Source organism: Pinus tabuliformis, chromosome 2_2, assembly GCF_031772625.1.
Source record: "Pinus tabuliformis cultivar Carrire ecotype Pingquan chromosome 2_2, CPIR1, whole genome shotgun sequence".
Classification (NCBI taxonomy): domain Eukaryota; kingdom Viridiplantae; phylum Streptophyta; class Pinopsida; order Pinales; family Pinaceae; genus Pinus; species Pinus tabuliformis.
The window spans coordinates 393594277-393616027 of record NC_142300.1 but is presented as its reverse complement, the minus strand read 5'-3'; the positions used below and the strand labels follow the sequence as shown (position 1 = coordinate 393616027).

At 35.6% G+C, this 21751-nt stretch overlaps 1 protein-coding gene across 1 annotated transcript; it reads right to left on the bottom strand.

Annotated features, from left to right (window-relative positions):
* Positions 1-7906: 7906 nt before the first annotated feature.
* On the bottom strand, positions 7907-9331 carry LOC149192925 (alpha-galactosidase-like). Its single transcript, XM_089406502.1, has 4 exons — positions 9134-9331; positions 8851-8900; positions 8485-8625; positions 7907-8343 (listed from the first exon to the last, which is right to left on the bottom strand). Exons 1-4 carry the CDS (start codon positions 9177-9179, stop codon positions 8182-8184), a joined length of 399 nt encoding a protein of 132 aa, XP_089262628.1. The 5' UTR covers positions 9180-9331; the 3' UTR covers positions 7907-8181.
* Positions 9332-21751: the final 12420 nt, after the last annotated feature.

Sequence of the window (21751 nt, the reverse complement as noted above, 5' to 3'; positions counted from 1 at the left end):
ATATGGTTTGAATGTAAGTTTCACCAGGGTTGTTCTTACGAAATATTAAAATTTAAACTACGGAGTTCAATTCTCCAGAGTACATCCAATGCAGAGTATGGGAAATATGGGAAAAGTATAAATACTGCATATACCTATTCTCGTCATTGTCAAAAACAGTGAGATCCATGAGCCATACTTTCATTACAGGTGGAAAATAAGGACAAATTGCCGTCTGTTTTAGCTTTATGTGTGTTCTTAGGTCTGCGTCCTGGACATTTTTAGCAGGTAAGGTCGATAAGGTCGAATCATGGTGTGAGCCTCTGATTGACAAGCATTTTTCATACCAGCGTTTTTCATCCCGCGTCTTTATGCAATAGAGGAAAATTTTGGTTTTTCGTACCAGCGTTTTTCATGCCGCGGCAAATCTGAGGAATGAGGCCGCAGCTCTTATGCATGCCTATAAAATTAAAACTTCTTTAGCTTTTCCATTCGACTTGCATCAAACTATTAAATTAAAACTTCTCGCAAGTATAAATATCTTTTCTATTAATTTCACTTGTTTTAATTGGTAATAAAACAATTACAAAGTTATTATGTTTGTATAAAAATTTACATGGCAAATGGGTTTTATCAAAAAATTTAATATATTCTAAGAATGAATAAATAGTTCATTAAAAAAATAGAAAATGCAGTTATTCTAGGTTCCATGTATAATTGAAGAGGTCGCAAAGTTCCACCTCCAAACATCCAATAAAAAACACCATTCTAGCATGTTAATCCTCAATTCATGGGTTGCTCTACAAGACCTAGGAAGTCTACCAAGACAAACACAAGGAATCATTCTAGTATGCTAATCTTCAATTTCATGGGTTGCTCTACAAGACTCAGAAGTCAACCAAAAGAAACACAAGAGATTTCCTAGCTCAATCCAACATCATTAATGCTTTGTTTATATTGTTCACCTTTAATATGGTGTTTTTCTCTCTCCTCGTTTCTTATATGCGAAACCTCCAAACTTCGTTTCTCGTACCGTTCTCGTTTCTCGTTCCGTTTCCCATTTCTCGTTTCTGGTAAAATAGCTGCCTACCATGTAATCACATCCTTTGCATTTGTTCCTTCACTCAATAAAATGCAGTTTAGTTTCTCACACTAACGTCTATCGATCTATCTACATATATGACTAGCAGTCTCCACAAAAGACAAGGCTCATAGGTAGCTAAGTCATTAAAATTAACACTTGGATTGATTTTCCTTTCGTAGGTCAGTTCACCTTGATAGGTGCTGCAATTTTAAATGGCCAAAGAAGATGCTTCAGCCCTATCACTTACGATTACAACTATCAAACCATGTAATGGCACCCACCCTGATAAGTGCTGCCATTTTAAATGACCAAAGAGGATGCTTCAGCCCTATCACTTATGATTACAACTATGAAGTTGAAGAACAAGACAACCATATGTCTAAAAATAACTTAAGTCAAAAGCCAGACACTTAATATATTTGTTCTTTTGAAACAGGTCTATTCATTACAAAGATGTAATATAACTCTTCACAACAAGAAGCTTCTCCATGCATGTCTTAAGGTGCCAACAAAACCACTTATTATGGTATTTTGGCAACACCAACAAGGTGGAAACTAACAAAGGTTGCACTTTCCATCATTCCCTACATGATCCATCCTTCTCATTAGAGTTCGAGCCACTGGTCTATCCTTCACTTTTTCTCTGAGAAGAAACCCACTGATTTATTATTCAAAATGCTTGATTGATTTTGCCTGGTAAATTATCTTAATTCAAAAGAGACTGTAATTGGTTTTCACCTGTGTTCATCTGGAAAGAAACATACAAGAATAAAAGCTAAAGAATGATGTCTCATTCAAAATTAGTGGGCCTCCTAATAACATTGCCAAATCTTCTTTCACTCACTCCCCACGAATTTAGATAAAAAAACATTCCAAAGAAGAAATAAATATTTTTTCTATAATCTAGATCTATCTCCATAAGCACTAGACCCTAGCAGAGCAGTTTCCCTTGAATATATGTCATGCTCAATTGTGTAGATTTTGATTTCAATTGGAGCCAGAGAAAGAAATGTAAGAATGTCATTCTTGATCACAATAAAACAAGTGGTTGGAGGATATCAAAAACCAAGTGACCAATACATGTTTAGCCAGAAGACCAGGCAAATGCTCTATGAATTGGCGATCGTTGGTAAAATTGCAAGGAGGAGAAGATATAGCAGTGTAAGTTCATTGTTTGGAGAACATTGAGCACACTTTGACTGCTATATTTTTTCCTTCTAGCACTTCTACTGCTATATCTTTTCCTTATGTCATGCTCTTACTCCAAGATATTATATTCTCATTCCATTTTCATTAGCAAACACAATACAGTTATAGTCTTGGACACACCTCTCTCTCCATGAAGTCCAGCTAATCTTATTCCTTCCATGATGACAAGTTCTGTATTTCATTCCAAAAAGGTGCATCTGTCTGACAAATTTGATATGCAAATCAAGTTTATATCTAGAAAGTTTGTAGATACTCGGCAGAGTCACTTCCTACCATGGAATCGGTCACCTCCAGACTACGATAGGCCCGCATTTCTGATGGTGAAGACAAAAATAATAAGCAAACCTCCCCACTACTGCAACAGAAAAATCATGACAGGGTTACTGCTTGAAAGATGGAGGAAAGGAAAGAAGTTAAGTCTCAGAATCATGAGCTGAGGTATTACCGGGCTTGGTGACCGTAGAAAACCATCCGGGACCCTGCATCTCAAATATACAGCCTATATAATTTTGCCAAATTCAGAAACCCAGCAAAGCAAAATTTATTATGCCAATATCAAAGTGATGCAATTTCTGCTAATAATGTTCATCAAATATGGCATGGTATTAGGAAAACAAATAAAAGGTTACGAGAAAGCTCACCTTCCATTGAAGAGTATAACATGGGCAAGTGTTGCAACAATCCTTGCAAAACCAAATCCAGTGGAGAAAGCAAAAATTGTGCTAAGAATTGCACCCACTAGGAATAACCATACCAAGTTTTTGTATGACCCAAGTGGGCTGAACAGGCGTTTCAGACCAACCAGGCCCCATGTGACTGATGCATCAAAGGCTACTCTGTCCTTTGGACACGTCCAAGGGTTGTCAGGAGGCAGAGAGTCCACATCACAAATATTCTCTATACCTGTCAGCATCCACCATGTAATGCAGAGATTGATTGTACCTGCAACTATTGTGCCCACAAGCTGTGTACATCCACAAGTTAGCCCCTGGACTCAAATATTGTTAATAAAAAACTGAACCCCATGAAAAATAAATTATTTTATAAGATTGAACACTATAGAAGAAGTGAAAACTGAAAACTATAAGAGCCACACCTGAGCAACATACATGCAACGTGGAGGAATCTTCATGTAGTGCCCAAGCTTCAAGTCTGCAAGAAAAGAAAGAGCATGTACTATACTAATCCTTCCATAAGTCTTGAAAAGGATATTGGCAATTGGTTTTCCAGGCAATAAGTACCCAATAATAAACTCCGCAACAACATCGTAACTTGGTTGATGTTTTCACAACAATAGCAAATAAATTTCAGCACGAGTCTAGTTCACTTCAAGTAACCAGCTCTATTACAACCCAATGGGTCATCAAAAAAAGCATAAGCTCACACTTGCTTTACTGCAATGGGTAGGCATGGGAGAGGTTTTGATGTACTAATTTCCTTTTATGTACTCTTGGAAGGCAAGATAACTGCATCTTTTCCAGTATCAGTTTTGTTCAGAAACGAAAAAGGAAACAACATAAGCTCATTTTCTTTCAGTTTTAGAAAAATTTATTGATCTCTGGAAGTAGCATGGTTTTCTGGTGAGTACAAAATTCATTTTGTTGCCCCTATTCATAGGGATTTTCTGGGGAAATGGATAGTTCAATTGGGAGGAAGAAATATATAACGTGTGGATGGTCTGATAGGCAGGTATAAAAATATAGTATGTAATATCATTAATGGGCATATCCTTTTAATGGAAAGGTTGAGTTATGCAACCTTTCAGGGACAACTGATCAATTCCATTTGGGTGAAGTTACAATTTCCAATCAGAGCTGTTTATACAGATTTCAGCTAGAATTGGCAACTTGAGAAAAGATATTGATCTCTTGAAATCAGAGTCAAGGTGGACTTGCTAGCTCTCCTTGCTTAGTATGGAGGCTAAATCTGGGTAATTGCACCTTGACTCCATGCCAAATCATTGTTGATGTACCTTTTTATATTTTAGAGATGAAATGTAACATGCATATTCCAAAAGAAAGGGTTAATCAGTGATGATATCCATACAAGCATGTTTAAATTAATCAAAATGTAAAACAGGTACCATGGCAGCATCATACACAGAGACATCTCTTGCTTATTACTCTGGCATTAAGCAGATTGAATATAAGAAATTTTACTGCTTAACAAGAAAGTATGGGAAAGTTTTGGACCTGATTAGTAGTTGCCTGAATCACTCCAATGGGAAGACTTAATATGCATGCAAGCCCACATGCCGTAGCATTCCCCACCATGGAAGTTGAATATCATCCTTCCATATAATTGAAAGAATAAGTGACAGAGCCATGCTTCCTTCCAGTAGGATAAGAAACCACCACTGTGGTATGGTTACATTCAGTGGCAACCCTTATGTTCAATGAGATAGCTCTTTTTGTAAGTGGGAAAGCTCACTTTTTGACTTGCTTTCTTCTGTCCTTGTCTGGCAGGTAAACAAGCTTCATCAAGAGAAGTTACACCTTATTGCTGATAAAGATCTTCAGGGCAATTTTGATAGATTTCAGATAGAAGAGATGGTTCAGGTTTCTGTGTTATGCACGCAATTTCAGCCTGGACATCGTCCCAAAATGTGTGATGTTTTGAGGTACAGGTTGTATATTACCCACGGAGTCTCTTGTGCATGTACTTCATCAAATCATTTTTCAGAAATAAGCAAATCATAGGTCAGAGAGTTATATCACACGAACATCAGGCGTGCCAGGAAAATGTCACCCTGAAAAGCTAGAAAGGCAAGCATTTTTGGCAGCGGCTGATTATAAAATCTGTGTTTTTTGAGAGCAACAAGAATGGTCTGTTGCAATTGTCAATAAAATCGATGATGTATACAAGAAGTTATAATAGAGATTAGAATTTTGGCCACCAGGAAATGTAAACCCTGTACTGTTGAAGGGGCAATGCAAAATACCAAATTAGTCTGCTGCTAGTGTCAGTGCAATTCAAAATGTTTCTTCCTGTATTTTCATTGTTGAACCGGTAGCAGAGGTGATGTTCTCAGAGGAAACACTGGATATATTGAACATTATCAACTGCACTACACTAGTTTCCTATCAAAGTTGCAGATTTTACACCAAAATTTATGAATAATTGGGAGTTGATGTCTGGATCATTTTCCTCATCTAATGGTGATGAGGTCTCAAATTTGTAAGGTTATGATGCAAATTTTAACTATGAAACGAGCTCAAATGTTGTTAGCTTTTTCCTTTGTTAACTCCGAGTTCCATTGGGTGTTCATTTTGAAGACAAAAGCCATGTGCTACGTTGGTATAAGAGAATGTTATATCTGCAAAGCTTGAAATAACTTCTTACAAAGTGCTTTTTGACTAGGGTTTACAGATCATGCAATTAATGGGCTTCGCCTGACTTCAGAGATGCTATCAGAATTGGGATATGATTTCACGATGCCTTGTGCAAATTACCGTTGGCAACCATTAATTGTAAACACTGAGGACAGTCAATTTAATTTCTCTTCTAATCAAACAGAGTCAATTTAATTTCTCTTCTAATCAAACAGAGTCAATTTAATTCGTCTTCTAAGTGAGAAGAAATGCAGTTGTTAATTTTTCAGATTTTATTATGCAGCCTGCTAAATTACAGATTATTAGCATATTGTTGTGGATATTTTTGTGACATTTGTACTATATCCTGTATCAGCATTTTGTTCTTCATGATACAGAAAATCCTGTCAATGCTAAACGTACTCATCTTCAACTTCTTTGTATGGCTAGAACATTTACATTTACAATAACTTGCATTGATTCGTGCATCCTCTCTCGGCAGACATGTATAATGCTGGTATCAAATTTGATTAGTCTTATTTTTCTTGTAAGGGCTCATGTATCAGAAAATATTTGGTTTTCATCTCCTATAATATAATACATATCAAATTTTCTTAGTCCCCTGTGATAGGTTGAGGCAATGTATATAATGTGCATAATGTCACATTGCCCCAGTACCTTTTCAACAGGATAAACTTCAGAGAAAACTGCTGTATTTGGCTTTGGGATATTACTGTTGGAACTCATTACAGATCAAAGGGCTTTAGATTTTGGTCAGGCTGTAAAGCAGAAAGTTGTAATGCTTGATTGGGTGAGTATATGCTCAGTTGGAAGAAGCTTGAATGGTTACATTCAGTGGCAACCTTGAAGTTCAATGAAAGAGCTCTTTTTTTAAGTGGAAAAGCTCACCTCTTGACTTGTTTTCTTGCGTCTTTGTTGGGCAAGTAAAAAAGCTTAATCAAAAGAAGTTGCACCTCATTGCTGATAAAGATCTCAAGGGCAATTTTGATAGATTTCAGTTAGAAGAGATGGTTCAGTTTTCTTTGCTATGCACTCAATTTCAGCCTGGACATTGTCCCAAAATGTGTGATGTTTCTGGTGCAATTGCTAGTTTAACTATCTTAATATTTGTTTATTTTTCACAGTAGGTTATCAGGTTTATATCGTGGGATGAAGACGAAGAGACATCATGAAACAAGGTGTCCACAGTTAACTGCTCCTCAAACCACTGTAGACCTCTCAATTGACTAAAATGATATAATAAAAAAAAAGTTGTAAAAAAGGAAGCCCATTTTATCTTCAGATGCATAGCCAATTACTTCAGAGGCTCAGCGTATATCTGTGGTTGTAAACATGGCCAGGTCAGTGGCTGACCTTAGAGAAGACAAGCATGCATTTGTAATCTTTGCTTAGGCAAAGGATTGATTACAACAATGAAGATCAAATCACAATTCTGAGTAGTCGGAGGCAAATTGCACATGTATCTCAAGTTGGTGAAAATACTCATTATAACTTCAGCACAAGGAATAAAAAAAAACAGACTCATTTTCTCAGATTATATTGGTCAAATCTATACACTCCCCTCTTCTATTAGTGAATGTAATATCTCAAGTTGGTGAAAATGCTCATTATAACTTCAGCACAAGGAATAAAAAAAAAGCAGACTCATTTTCTCAGATTATATTGGTCAAATCTATACACTCCCCTCTTCTATTAGTGAATGTATTATCTCAAGTTGGTGAAAATGCTCATTATAACTTCAGCACGAGGAATAAAAAAAAACACTCATTTTCTCAGATTATATTGGTCAAATCTATACACTCCCCTCTTCTATTAGTGAATGTATATCTCCTGTATATACCCATTTTTTACAAAGGAATATGAAATTTAAGGTTTATAGTTATTGAAAAAAATATTCCTCAAGTTTAGAGAATTTAAAGAGGTTGTCTCATGTCAGGAATTTGTAATCCATGGATCTGCACAACTACCCTCTATTTTTCCAATTGAACTTCACATCCGATCAGTACTATAACAAGGTGATCATGAACACTTATTGAACGATTAATTTTTTGGTGTTGTTTATTGGGGAGGTTGACTAATAATCTGTCGACCAAGGTTCCATTCTTGGAATAACTACACGTCAGACTAAGCACAGCCAAAGGTAGTTTGCTATTTGCAGTGTAACCCCTCTGGACATGATATGTCATTAAAAGAAAAAAAAAATCATGTTCTATTCAGAACAGCTGCATATTTCATTTTAAAAACATGCTAAGAGACAAAAAATAATAATTTGACATCTTCATGAGAGTAGTTAACTTTCCAAAGAGTTCACTTAATTGACTTCTTAAATAAATATTGCTTAATATTTAGACCACTTTAATATGATCACTGGTTTGCTGCTGACAAATGAACAATTTCTCAATGTTAATAATCATATATAGTTCCTATTGCCTTCGACGTTGGAGGACAAAAATGCATGTGGATGTCTCAACAACTTGTTAAGTGCCACTCATTCATGATTTTCTCTTAAACGTCACCCTTAAGAATGCCCTGGATCTTCCTTGAGGGGAATCGATTTTCTTAATGCTTCTTATTTTCTTAATGCTTCTTATCACATAATGGTATCCCAAAAGTATCATAAATCCAGTCCAATGGAGAGGTATGACTGTAGGGGCTAAATGTCAAAACATACATTTTGCATGCATGAGGCTTCACTGATGCTGTAAGGCTGCCTTTATGATTAGCTGCCAGAGTTCTGTGCTGTAATATCCACACAGAGAAGACTATCAGTGAAATAACAAAAAATGTCATATGCAACTGAGAATTAAGTATAACGGACATGCCACTGATAACCATCCTAAAATGTTTATGTGCAACTCTGGACATGTAGATGAAATTTACCTTCCATAAGTTCCTGACTTTGGCAGAAATAGAAGAGTGAAGTCCAATGTCTTTCCAATGTGCTGTGATCATTGCTCTTGATGAACTTCTATTCCATAAAACTATAACAATACAGTTGTTCGAAAGTGGACCAGCCCAAACCTGCATTGTCCTCCCAAGCTACAGTGAGAATGTGGGTGCTTAATAAACAGAGTTATATTTGATCCCAAACTTCGTCAGATCAAAATGAAAATCATTGAGCTTAAAGATTTAGGCACAAGTAAGATTTATATTGGGGAAAAATGAGTATTTGAATGGAACGGATGTGATTACCTCTAAGATTTATATTGGGGAAAAATGAGTATTGAATGGAACGGATGTGATTACCTCAAGATCACCATTTTGCCTCACTTTTCTCCCCTGTACTCCTAGTGGGTCTGCACAGAGCAAGATAGTTCATGCTCAAATTTGAAGAAACTTATTGCAACAGACCGACAGAACAAGATAGTTCATGCTCAAATTTGAAGAAACTTATTGCAACAGACTGACAGAAAAGAATCTTCAATTATTTTGGATCTTTTCTTTAGAGTGTTCTGCAAATGGAAATGAAGCCACTTCTGCTTTCGTATAGATGCATTTTATTCCCTCAGAGATTTGAGAAAGGACACACCTTGATTGACTGCAATGACCGCTTTATTGCCAAGGATCTTCAACATTTTATCACTCAAAAATCTCACATCACAACCGATCAGCAGAGGTGCCTAAATCCCAAAACAGAAACGTAAAGAGATTCAATCAATCCACTCAGAAACCCATTTGATGAGAAGTCAGATTGGAACAATACATTGAAGTTCCATGAAATGTACTGAAATCAGTTAGGTCCTTAAAAAAATTCTTCTACTAGTAATGAGCAGAAATCTGTAACTTTAGTCTGGATGATTTATAGATTTTGGTATACTTCCAAAATGGCAGTTGCCAGACGACAGAGAACGTTACACCAAATCTCTGTCAAAACAAGGACACTAAAGAATATCAAAGATACAGTTATGTGTTCCGTCAGTAGTAAACATAATTGGAAGCGATGCCAAATGTTTAGGCACCTCCTTTGCATGATTGATTTGTTTTTGTGGGAATGTCATACCTGCTCTTTCTATTTTTGTGTCTCATTAACCACAAAGAAATAACGTATTACAATATGGCTTTTGCAAATTCCTTGATGCAAGATTAGTGTATAATGGCAGTTCGGAGGGTTGTATTCGAATCCACAGAGTTATTATGATCGCAGATTGTTGGCTTCATCATTTTTGGGTATCTATCTAAGAACTGAAGAGATATTCACAACCAGTCATATGGAGCTTGCTTTAAACTTGCTTTTGTAGAACATTGTTGCTGATATATAAAGGATGTTTCTGGATATGGTTATAATATTGAAGAAAACGATATGGTGCAGTTAAAGAGCTAAGATGGAAATTGATGTTGTTAGTTTTGCTCTGAATACATAACAGCTCTAATATTTCCAAGCGTTATTTGTGTTGGTGCGTTATCATACGACTGCCCAACTCTGTAAATAGTTGACCATTATTTTGTTAAAACAAATTTGGTTTCACTTGTAAGGTTCGCCACAACTTTTGGGTAGAATAGTTAGAACACTAGCCGAAAGGAACGATGGCCCCCTCCCCCCTCAATTAAGTTTTCATCTATTGGGACTCAATTTAGTCAAGTTTTCATCTATTTTCCCAAGCAATCTCCTGCCCAAAGCTCTGAATCTTTGTCCCATATCTCAACCCATTTTTAATTACAATAAAATGATTATAATATTTACAACTGGGGTTGGGTGGGAGGAATTAACTAGGGGTTGTCACACTAAATATATCTTTGTAATGGCTTCAAGCCTTGTTGTCTTAAAGTTCTTCAAGGATCTAAACAAGTATATTCCTCATATAGAATATAATATATATTTCTTAAAAGAAACTTTGCTACATTAATTTTCAAAATCAATTTACACGACTTTACACAACAAATCTAATACAATATAGACAAGCATGAGAGCCATGGTATAATATACAACATTAGTCAATATTTTAAATATAGGAATTATTATTGTAAGAATATATTTAATTAAATTCTAATTTGACAAGTGCCATTGTAGAAGTGATGTCCCTACCAAGAAGTTTCTTCTTTTAGGACCAATTTGATTTGGGTTACAAATCTATTCCATCCCTTGTTTATAGCAATATTGTAAACTATAGTTCAAAATTACTAGCAATTGGCAATCCTTTGACAAGACAGATGGATGACAAAAGTTAGACAAGCAAGAAGCCAATATAGGGGAGGCACTTAATTTCATAACCTTCATTTACAAAAACGTGAGAAAGTAATTGACATTATCAACAAAACAAAAATTGAAATTTTAGCCCTAGTTTGAAGGTGTCATATGTAGCCCCCATTATAACTTCAAAATAAAAAGCATGCAAAGAAGGATAAAATTGTTACTTGAGGTAAAAAAGAAAGGGAGCATAGCAAGAGTTAGATATATTGATCCATCTACAATTAATGCATGGGATTTGCTCACCAATTTTAATAGTTGTAATATTGATCCATCTACATGTCCTCCTAAGTAGTTTTTTTAGTCTTTTTAATGGAACATTTACAAATGTGCTTTATTGAAACATCTATAACCATTTTATGGATGATATAATTATAAAAAAAATGTGATGTGTCTACAACCACACATGAAACACTCCAAAGTTAATATGCATAGATAAACTAGTGCGTTGTTGGTTTAAACAATAGAAGTAATGTAAATCTTCTTATTTTTATTGGATGCCCGTTGTGACTTTAAAATTAATGTTGAAGACTAGGATCAAAGAGGCCATTGCCTAAGTAAAGATTATTTCCAACAAAAATTATAATAACCAACACTATAACACTTGAAGCTTCACTCTTACTTGGCTCACTTAGGCTTGAACCATAATGTGAAGAAAGCATGTGGTGTGCATCAAGAGTTGTCATAGCTCTAAGATTGCTAATTGACATTGACATGGTTAAATGGTTGATTTCCTAAAGCCTAGGTTCATTGTCAATGAATGCATTAGGGTATTCCCCTAACCCTCTTAGATACATTATTAATGTATGTGGTCCATTAAATAGTTAGTTAATACTCACTCATTGTAAAAAGGGTCCTCTTTGTTAATAGAACTCAAACTAATTAATAGGCTTTCATTACAAATGTTCCCATAGGTAGTTGATATTACATATGTTTATATATAATTGAGTACAAGGTTATCTAATGTTTTGTGAAGAACTATGATTGTATTCAGAGCATTGTTCTTGGAGGTTTCCTCCTTAAAGAGACAAGTGAAGCTAGCTCTCTATTTTCTATGATCAAAGACATCTTTCTTAGGGTTTATCTCTATTTTTTCTCGTGTTCTTCAATTTTGCAATATATTTCATGTGAATTACACTACAAACGATATTAGAGCTCTTTCTTCAGCATGAAGTAGGAAGATTTTGGGGTGCATAGTGGAAGAACATTTTTCTCTTTTTGTTGGTTTTTGATGGAAAAGAGGAGGATGGTAGTATTCAGATCAATGTATGAGACTATAGTATAAAATTTAAGAATCTAATCTAAGGAATAAATTAATCTTGAAAAAAATACCCATAGTGCCTTGCTCTAGTTAACTGAATTTGGTATTAAATTAACCTTAATATAGCCTTTTGACTCATACATTATTCTTTGAAGACCTTAGGTCGAGGATCTAGTTATTTTGCTTTTATTATTAGTGGATGTGATAATAATTGTGATGTATCAGTCTGATGTTATTTTGGTTATGATGATAAATATGATGGGCATGCTTGTCTTGTTTACATATTCTAAGGACTATTTTCTTGCTTACAGTTAATGATTATGTCATAATGATAATCTAGCATGTGTAATTATGCATATGACCAATTATGAGTAGATATTACTAATGATTATCAAGTGTGGTAGAAGATCACTTGGATGCACCTACATGTGATGAATCAATAACCTTTGGTTTGATCGATTCCATACTATTGACACTAAAATTTAAAACTCTAATTAATATTTTTCTTTGATTACTAATGGCATGATAGTGGTTGTAAGCAAAAGTTAGTTGCTTGGCCGAACGACTCACACATGGGTGATGGAGCTATATAGGATAGATGGAACTTCATGGGAGGGGTGGGACAACATCCCTGGTTCCACCCGCTAGCACTCCCACAATGACTTATGCTTGAAGGTGTTATGATACCTTTGCCTTGAAGCTCACAATTCCATGAGGGTGGGCCCTAGATTGGGTCACTCACGAGGATTTACTGGGGGGCATGCATCAAGACATATTCCTTGATCTCCAACACCATTACTCTCACTATAGAGGGAAACATAAGAAATGATAGTGGTCTCCATTGTCGCACCCAAATTTTCTCCTCGTAGTCATAGGATGCCTAAAAAGTAAGAAACGTGGCACCCTTAGAACTTCAAAGGGAAATTCTTAAATAACATGACCAACTTTGCACCCTATCAAGAAGAAAAAGTTGAAAGATAATTAAGAGTTGATTATTATACAATGATGATCACTAATTCACAATGTAGTAAGTGGGGTTTTAGAATCAAGATGACTATATGAAGAGTAAACATTGGAAAAAGGAAGAATAGGAAGAATTATAAAAATTGGATCAAATGAGTAACTTTGCCCTCCTCACGTTGAAAAATATTGAATATATAATGTGTATTAACTCCAAAAACATGTATGTGTTCTAATAACAAAAGGGAAATGAGACATAGAGTTTAATTAGAAACATTAATCCAATGATATTTTAACTTCATTAAGAAAATAGGGTGATGTATGAAATTAAAGAGTAATAATTTAAAAATAGAGAAATTTAGTTTCATTAGAGAACCTCAACACAAAGATCTCCATCCAAGATTTCAACTTAAGATAAATTGGGATATAGTTGGAGAACAAAATATGAGACCTACCAGTTGACTTAAGTAATGAACACAAAATAAAGAATATAAAAGGGGGTTCAAGAGATAATTAGGATAACATATAAAGAGTCATGTTCGAGTGAGGGAAAATATGTTTGTTAATAAAAATTTAAGTAAATAATTTTAGGAGATCCTTGGTGAGAGGCTAACACATGGATGAATAAATAATCAAATTTTTAGATTAATAAAAATAATTGTTTATATAAAGTGGCAAGTGTCATTTATGAAGCCTCCTATAAAAAAAAGAGAAAGCTATGGGAGAAGACACCTTTTTTCCCTCCTATTGGATGACTTTCTAATGATATTGTGATAGTCACTATTGAGTTCTATAGTGAGTTTGGTGAAGTGGAGGCCATTAGAGCGTGAACTCTTGAGTTGCAGTGCTCTCCTCCACTTGCTAGTGTTCTTCCTCTATTGTACAACTTCCTTGCAACTCAGGGGTCCATGGGGAAGTAGGGTACCCAAGGAGTAGGCAGAGAGGTCAATCAGTGAGTCAACAACATTTGATCAAGACACAACAATCTCCACATGTGACGAGGACTACCTCAAGGGAACACAAGGATCAACGGACTTGAGATCGAGACTCCATCTCCCTTGGTGCATGGTATCATTGTTTCAAAAGTTTTCCGACATGCTTAATCGATGTAAGTAATCATCAAATTGTAAAAGTTAAGGATATGATGTATATAGGTAAACTTCTTGACTGCTAGTAAATATACTTTTAATTATTATATGATCCTCATGTTGGTTGTCATTATTCAATGAATGGTTATTTTTTAAAAAAGAAATCTTCATTTGCTTACTACTTTGTAATTGTGTATCTTAGTATGCACAAGTTCTTTGCTAATAAACATGTGAGTATGACGCTCTATATATAAAATAATTGTGTTAATATCTCGTGATTGTTATTTGGATTTTTTTTAATAAAAAATAAAATAAAAATGAATATATATATATATATCTATATCTATATATATATATATATATATATATATATATATATATATATATATATATATATATATATATATATATATATATATATATATATGACATCATAGGGAAAGTACCGTATCAGAGTGTAATTCACACAGTGAAGCTAGTACACAATTTAAAATAAACCTTTAAATATTTTATGTTATGATCATGCAACCATTGGTATGTAAACTCTCTTATCAATGTAACTAGATATGTCACCATTGATTTAACTAGTGGCATATGGCAACATTGCACATTGTTGAATCAAGCACACCAAAATTGGACTCTCTCCAATAATGGTGATGATTAAGCAGTCAATCAAGCCTTCACATCCTCTCCAATTTCCACTCTCCCGTATTGGTAAGAAAGGTCTGGCATTAAATTCCTTTTTATCCACTTCAACCCCAAAGGATTTTGGCCATTTACCCTGCAAATGCAATGTGTTTTTCTTTCATAGGTTCGAGGATGCGTAGGACACAAGATCTTGTATGCATGATGTTGTAGTCTAATTTGTGAAAGAAGAGGATTCCTAGAACCCTGTAGCCACTATCACTTAGAATCATGTAATAAGCATATAATTTTTTAGGCCTCCGTGACTTTCTTTTCAAATGTATAAAAATATTTTAGTAAATTTGAATCTTAGAAAGAAAAATTAAAAGTGATGTTTAGGTTTTGCTTGTAAGAGCTGCTACAAAATACAAGTTCTTTCACTTTTTATGAGTATAACTACCATTGCCTCGATAATTAAAATAGTATAAACAATTGAAAACTTTTTATTTCACTTTACAACATCAGGATTCATTTCCTGATAGATTAATTGCTAATTTAGTGACCCCAAATGAGGAATTTTATACAAATAATTGATATATAATGTCTTCCAATAAAATAATCTAAGTAGAAAGCGAATGAAGGTTGCTAATACAATTGTTCCTCATCCATTATTTTTACATATCCTATAATCCTAGGTCATCCCATGTCCATGTTGCAACAAATTATCAAAAATTTGATACACTTGCCTCTCCTACCTGCATAGTTGATGTTTATGCCTTATTGCTTGTTGATTTTCTTGAGCATGATTGAGTTGCTTTTTATACAATCTTGCCTCAAGCTTCTTCTAGTGTTCTGGATTTCAAGAAAAGTCCATGACATCAACATACAAATCCTAATCATTAGGAAAAAACATTGTTTTTTTTCCAAATAAATAATAATTCAACTTCAATTATATCAGAGTTGACTATTTGAAACAAGTCTCCTCCAAAAAAATCCTAATGTTGTTTTTATAGCGATCAAATACAATAGTTGATAGAAGTGAAAAAGCATTAGAGAGTTGGTTTTGCCTTGAGTTTTCTAGCCAACAGTTTAATTACAATTTCAAGCACATTTCAATACATAGTTGAAGTATGTTTTGCATAACAACAACTTGACAGTGTTCTCTTCTATAGATGAGGATGAGGTTTATTTGGGGAATTCATTATTAATTTTTTCTTCTTATTGATCTTCTTCGTTACCAATGACATTAGAGAATGACTTGCCGACTTGCCTTGGGTTGGCACCCTTCACCTTTGGTTGTGATTTCATATTCAATAATGTTTGTGCAAGAACATATTGGAGGGTGAACTTGAGTATTACAAAGTGGGCCTTCCAAGTGATCGTAGCTTCTAGAAAATTTATTTTCAAATCAGAAAATAAGTCACCAAAGATTTCCACGTAGGCCCATGTTCCATGATCTAGATCATCAATTTGACTTGCACATATACATGGTCTCCTTCCAGGATGGAATTCATTTGAACTTAACCTTCTCAAATATATCACATCAAAGTGATCCTTGTTATAGTTGGGTGTGCAGTTTATTTCCTACAAAGACTTGCTAAGATTTTTAGCCAAAAGTGATTTCATAATAACGAGAACAAAACTAAAAAAAAATCCAGGATTATCATAGGTATGAAAAATATTTTATGGCATTTGAATATATATATATATAACCAAAAACATTCATTGAGTTCACATTTTGTTTTCGCTAGAAGAAAATAAAATAGTTTATTTTCTAAAGTTAAGGTATTTGAGTAGGTGTTGCATGTGTTATTTACTCTAAGGCCCTAGAGGAGCACAATGAACACTTAAAACTAGTTTTGCAGTGCCTTGAAGAGAACCAACTATATTATAATTTTTTTAAGTGCTCATTTTACCAATCCAAGATCCATTATGTTGAGCACATTATATTTGGGGAAGGCGTTGCAGTAGATCTTACAAAAATCGAGGCCAACATAGAGTGGCTAGCATTGACCAATGTTCACGAAGTACGTACTTTTGAGGGCATGACAAGATATTAACACAAATTTGTCAAAGGGTTTTCAAAGATAGCAACTCCCATTACTGAACTCCAAAGGAAGAATAAGAAGTTTGCTTAGGTGGAAAAATGTGAAGAGACATTCAATAAGTTAAAGAAATTATTCACAACTGCATCAATTCTAAAAGTATGTGACATGGAGTAGGAATTTCTTATCTACACTGATGCATCCAAGTAAGGCCTTGGATGCATATTGATCCAAGATGGAAGGGTAATAGTGAATACATCAAGAAAACTTAGACCCATGACGAGAACTATGTTATTCATGATCTAGAGATGGATGTTATCTTGTACACACTAAAGATTTGGAGACACTACATACTAGGTAGGAGGCTTGAACTTAAGACTGATCATTGTGTGCTACAACACATATTCATGCAAAGACCATTGAAACTCCCAACAAAGAAGATGTTTAGAGTTAATAAGTGAATATGATTTTGATATTACTTACATAAATGAAACAACAAATATGGTGTTAAATGCTTTAATTCAGAGGCCTCAAATCTTTTTAATTATTCCCCTAAAGACAAATTTAAGGGAGAAGTTGCTTAGATTACAAATTGAAGATACTTGGTTGATCTGGAATTGATCCAAGATAAACAATAAGGTATTACAGACTCATGTGCATGGATGTGCCTATGTTATTTTATGCAACGGATTGATAAGATTGCAAAATACACAAGCAATGAAGCAGTTAAAGAAAACATAATAGGCAACACATATAAACACAACAAGTTTAATAAGGAGTTCACCCAATACTCCTGGGCTACATCTCCTAGTCCAGCCTTCAGTGGTGGCCTCTCTATTATGTTTTCAAGCAAAGTTTTTATAATAGTGAGCTCAATTTGAGTCTCACATAGCAGGTACAAATCAATAAGACTATACTTGGATCCCCCAAGTCTCTGGAGTACACAGACTCTCCTCATTAAACTCTTAACCTCTATTGGTCACAGTAGTATGAGCCTAATCTGAGACTCATACATGACAGGCATTACAGAGGAGTGCACTTGAATCTCTCAAGCCTTCTCTGGAGCACACAGACTCTCTGATTCTCTCTGTCTTTGTCTTGACTTTGGCTCAATGCTGCCTTTGCTTCTGCAGGTCAGCTCGGCTTCTCATCTCTGCTTCTAACTTTCTTGCCTCTTTCTCTGTCAGCTTGTGACTTTTAAGCCAATCTACTTCCTGACTATTCATTTATGCTTCCCGGCTTTCTGGTTCCCCTGCCTCTATCCATTTGAATCCCTCTGTCCTGCGTAATCAGTCACTGCATAACACCTCACAAGGAGGTGGCCACCTAATTCATAATGGATGAGTGTTAGTTTTCTTAGACATATTCGAAACGACTATTTATTTTGTTAACTCCAAGAATGCCTGCGAAACACGACCTTCCACCAACGCATTATCCATATCGGACTTCAAATCTTATACAACTCTGCCTGTTGACCCCGTCAAATCCGGTCATCCATCGGAATGTGTCTCCATCGTTGATCTGGGGGCCCCAGATCCTACGGTCATCATTCATATCGGGCGGCTAAGTAGCATGATGTTTACCTATCCGATGTGAATGATTTTCTCTCTCTTCCACCGAACACGTGGCACTCGTTGTATGGCATCGGGCGGAACTTGGTTGAAACCGCTTACTGCTCGAAACCCCTCCAATATTCTGTCGGTTTTATGGAATCCTGCTTCCATGGAATCGAAACGATATCTGTTGCATTTTATAACTTTTCGAGTCTGGGTGCTTGCGGCCTTTCCTTCTTTGAGGGGTTTGCCCTTTGTTGCTAATTGCATATTAGAAACTACCCCCGTTTCTCGAAATGGCCTCTGGATTTGCTAATTTGCAATAGCGCGCGTTACCATGGGCCAACGGTCTGCGCGCTTGACCAATGGTCCTTGTTGCTCCGCACTGATCACAAATTGCAACTATTACGAGGATATCTCCGATAAGCTTGATCTTTATAAGATTTTGAAACTTGGCATGATTTTTAAAGAGTTCATGAAAACTTAGAGAGTGTTCTAAGATCCAATTTGGATCACAGCCTTCCCACTGAAAAAGCTTTTGTACCACCAAAAGTTGGTTTTTAAGCATCAACCAAGTGAGGATATAGATTCCTTGCCTGCCCAATTTCTATCCATCTTGCACTGCTTGGTTTTGAACCTTTGAGTCCAATCCTGAGGTACTCAACATCCCCTCTGCGCGTAGTTTTCACCTTCCTGTCCAGAACTGTATCTTCCTGCAACTCATTGAGATATTCAGGCAACAGATCATCAATAGAAGGCAATTGACTCTGCTCTTTGGGATCTTCAATCAATGAAGGTTCAAACAGTCTCAAGCTTTCTGCATTAACTACTGAATAGATGTGCATGTAAGCTGGAAAATCAAGGCGAAAAGCATTCTCACCAATTTTCTCAAGTATCTTGAAAGCTCCATACCTTATCGACTTTAGCTTATTAACTTCACCTTGCATTCTGTCTTTGCTGATATACAGCCAGACTTGATCACCAACTTGGAAACTATGCTCAATCTGATGCTTATCATGCCTTGCCTTGTACTTGGCTTGGCTCTTTTCCAGTTGTTCCTGTACTACCTGGTGAATCTCTTGGATTTGTTCAATGAACTTGGTTGCCTTGTCCACATCACTGTGTCCATCAACCGCTATGTCTTTACCAAAGACAAAATCCAAGGGAGACCTTGGTATGAAACCAAAACAGGTCTCAAAAGGAGATCTCTGTGTAGAAGAATGTTTAGCCCAGTTGTAAGCATGTTGCACATAACACAAATGTTCATCCCAAAGCTTGGGATGCTTGCTGCAATAGCCTCTGAGAAACTGGATCACTGTCCTGTTGACCACCTCTATTTGACCATCTGTTTGTGGATGAAAGGTTGTGCTCTTCTTCAGTGGGGTGTCCATCAATTCTCACAGACTTGACCAAAACTTCCCAACAAATTAGGAATCTCGATCAGATACAATAGTAGTGGGTAATCCAAAATGAACTCATACATGCTAAAAGAACAATTTTGCAGTTTGTTCAGCTGTAATCTGTTTGTTACAAGGTATTAAAATACGCATTTTGTTGAACCTATCCACAACAACATATAAATAGTCATGACCTTTTCTAGATTTAGGCAATCCCCCAACAAAGTCCATGGAAATACTTTCCCAAGGATGAGAAGGAACTGGTAGTGGATTGTACAAGCCTAGTTTTCTATTGCTAGGCTTGCTTTTAGCACACATGGTACACCTTCTTATATATCTAGAAACTATCTCATTCATTTTGGGCCAATAACAAAATCTTTGCAGCTGTGCAACTGTTTTACTTACACCAAAGTGACTTGATATTAAAGAAGTGTGTGCTTCTCGAATTATCTTTACTCTTTTGGTTTGAGGAATGCATAAATTTCCAAAATGATACAAGAGTTGGTCCTTAACATGATAATCCAATTCTTCTACTTGTTTGCCATGACTTAAAGTTGCATATACATCTTTGAAATCTATATCTTGAGCATACTGTTCAATGTAGCTTTCATGCAATACTGAATTATGATTAAGTATAGTAGATGCATTTATGATTGGTTTGGACAACATATCTACAACTTTATTGTGTATGCCCTTTTTATATCTTATGAAAAGATGAAACTGTTGTAGAAAACCCATCCACCTATAGTGTCTTGATTGCTGCAACTTAGTTTGGGAGTGTAAATATTGAAGTGGTTGATGATCAGTATGTATAACTATCTCTTTTCCCATTAGATAATGTTTCCACTTTTTCACACTCTGTACTAATGCATACAATTCTTTATCATATGTGGGATAATTAACCACTGCAAAATTAAATGTCTCAGAATGATAACATATGGGTTTACCATGCTGCATCAACATTGCTCCCATGGTATAATCACTAGCATCTGTTTCAATCTCAAAGGGTCTTTGAAGATTGGGCAGTGCTAGTACTGGTGTTGTACTAATCTTTTCTTTTAAGGTGTCGAAGGATTCTGATGTTTTCCTCCCAACTAAAACACCTTGTTCAATCTTGTTAAAGCATGTAAGGGAGCTGCAATCAAAGAAAAGTTAAAAATAAACTTTCTCCAATATTATGCTGCTCCTAGGAAGCTTCTAACTTCTGTAGCAAATTTGGGTTTAGGCTAGTTTACAATGACTGCAACCTTAGAGGGATCTGTCTTCAATTCACCACCCCCTACTATATGACCCAAATAATTCAAAGATGTTTTGCCAAGTTCACATTTTGATAGTTTAACATAAAGATTGTCTCTTTTCAAAACATCTAGAGTCTGCTTTACATGCTTCAAATGTCCTTTCCATGTTTTACTAAATATAAGAATGTCATCTAAATATACAATGACAAAATCATCAATAAAAGGCCTGAGTACATCATTCATTACTCTCATGAAAGTAGCAGGGGCATTAGTTAAGCCAAAAGGCATAACCAACCATTCATACAATCCCTGCTTTGTTTTGAAAGCAGTCTTCCATGCATCTTGCTCTACAACTCTGACCCGATGGTAGCCACTATGCAAGTCCAACTTGGAAAAGTAAACAACTTCTTTCAACTGACCTAATAGATCATCTATGCGAGGAAGGGGATAACGATTTTTTATTGTTATCTTATTCAGTGCTTGGTAATCAATGCACATTCTCCATGAGCCATCTTTCTTTCTCACCAAGACAATTGGAGACCCACATGGTGATGTGCTAGGTCTTATGAACCCTTTCTCGAGCAGCTCTTGTACTTGCTTCTTGATTTATGCATTCTCTAAAGCAGACAACCTTTTATACCTGTGGCTATGATTGTTTTTTCATCCCCTGAGTTTGACCCCAAATCCTTCTGAATAGTTGTAGCGGTCTTCTTCTTTTTGCCATCGTACTTCTTGGGTTTCAGCTCTGGATGTAGAATCTAGCAGTGTTCATCATCATGCCCATCCTTCTTGCAGT

Excerpts from the sequence above, each read along its gene's own strand:
- LOC149192925 (XM_089406502.1), bottom strand. The coding sequence starts at position 9,179 with ATGTTGAAGATCCTTGGCAATAAAGCGGTCATTGCAGTCAATCAAG. Across the intron at positions 8,626-8,850 it reads GGCAAAATGGTGATCTTGAG|GTTTGGGCTGGTCCACTTTC; the intron begins GTAATCACATCC and ends AGGACAATGCAG. Across the intron at positions 8,344-8,484 it reads AAGTCAGGAACTTATGGAAG|CACAGAACTCTGGCAGCTAA; the intron begins GTAAATTTCATC and ends TGGATATTACAG.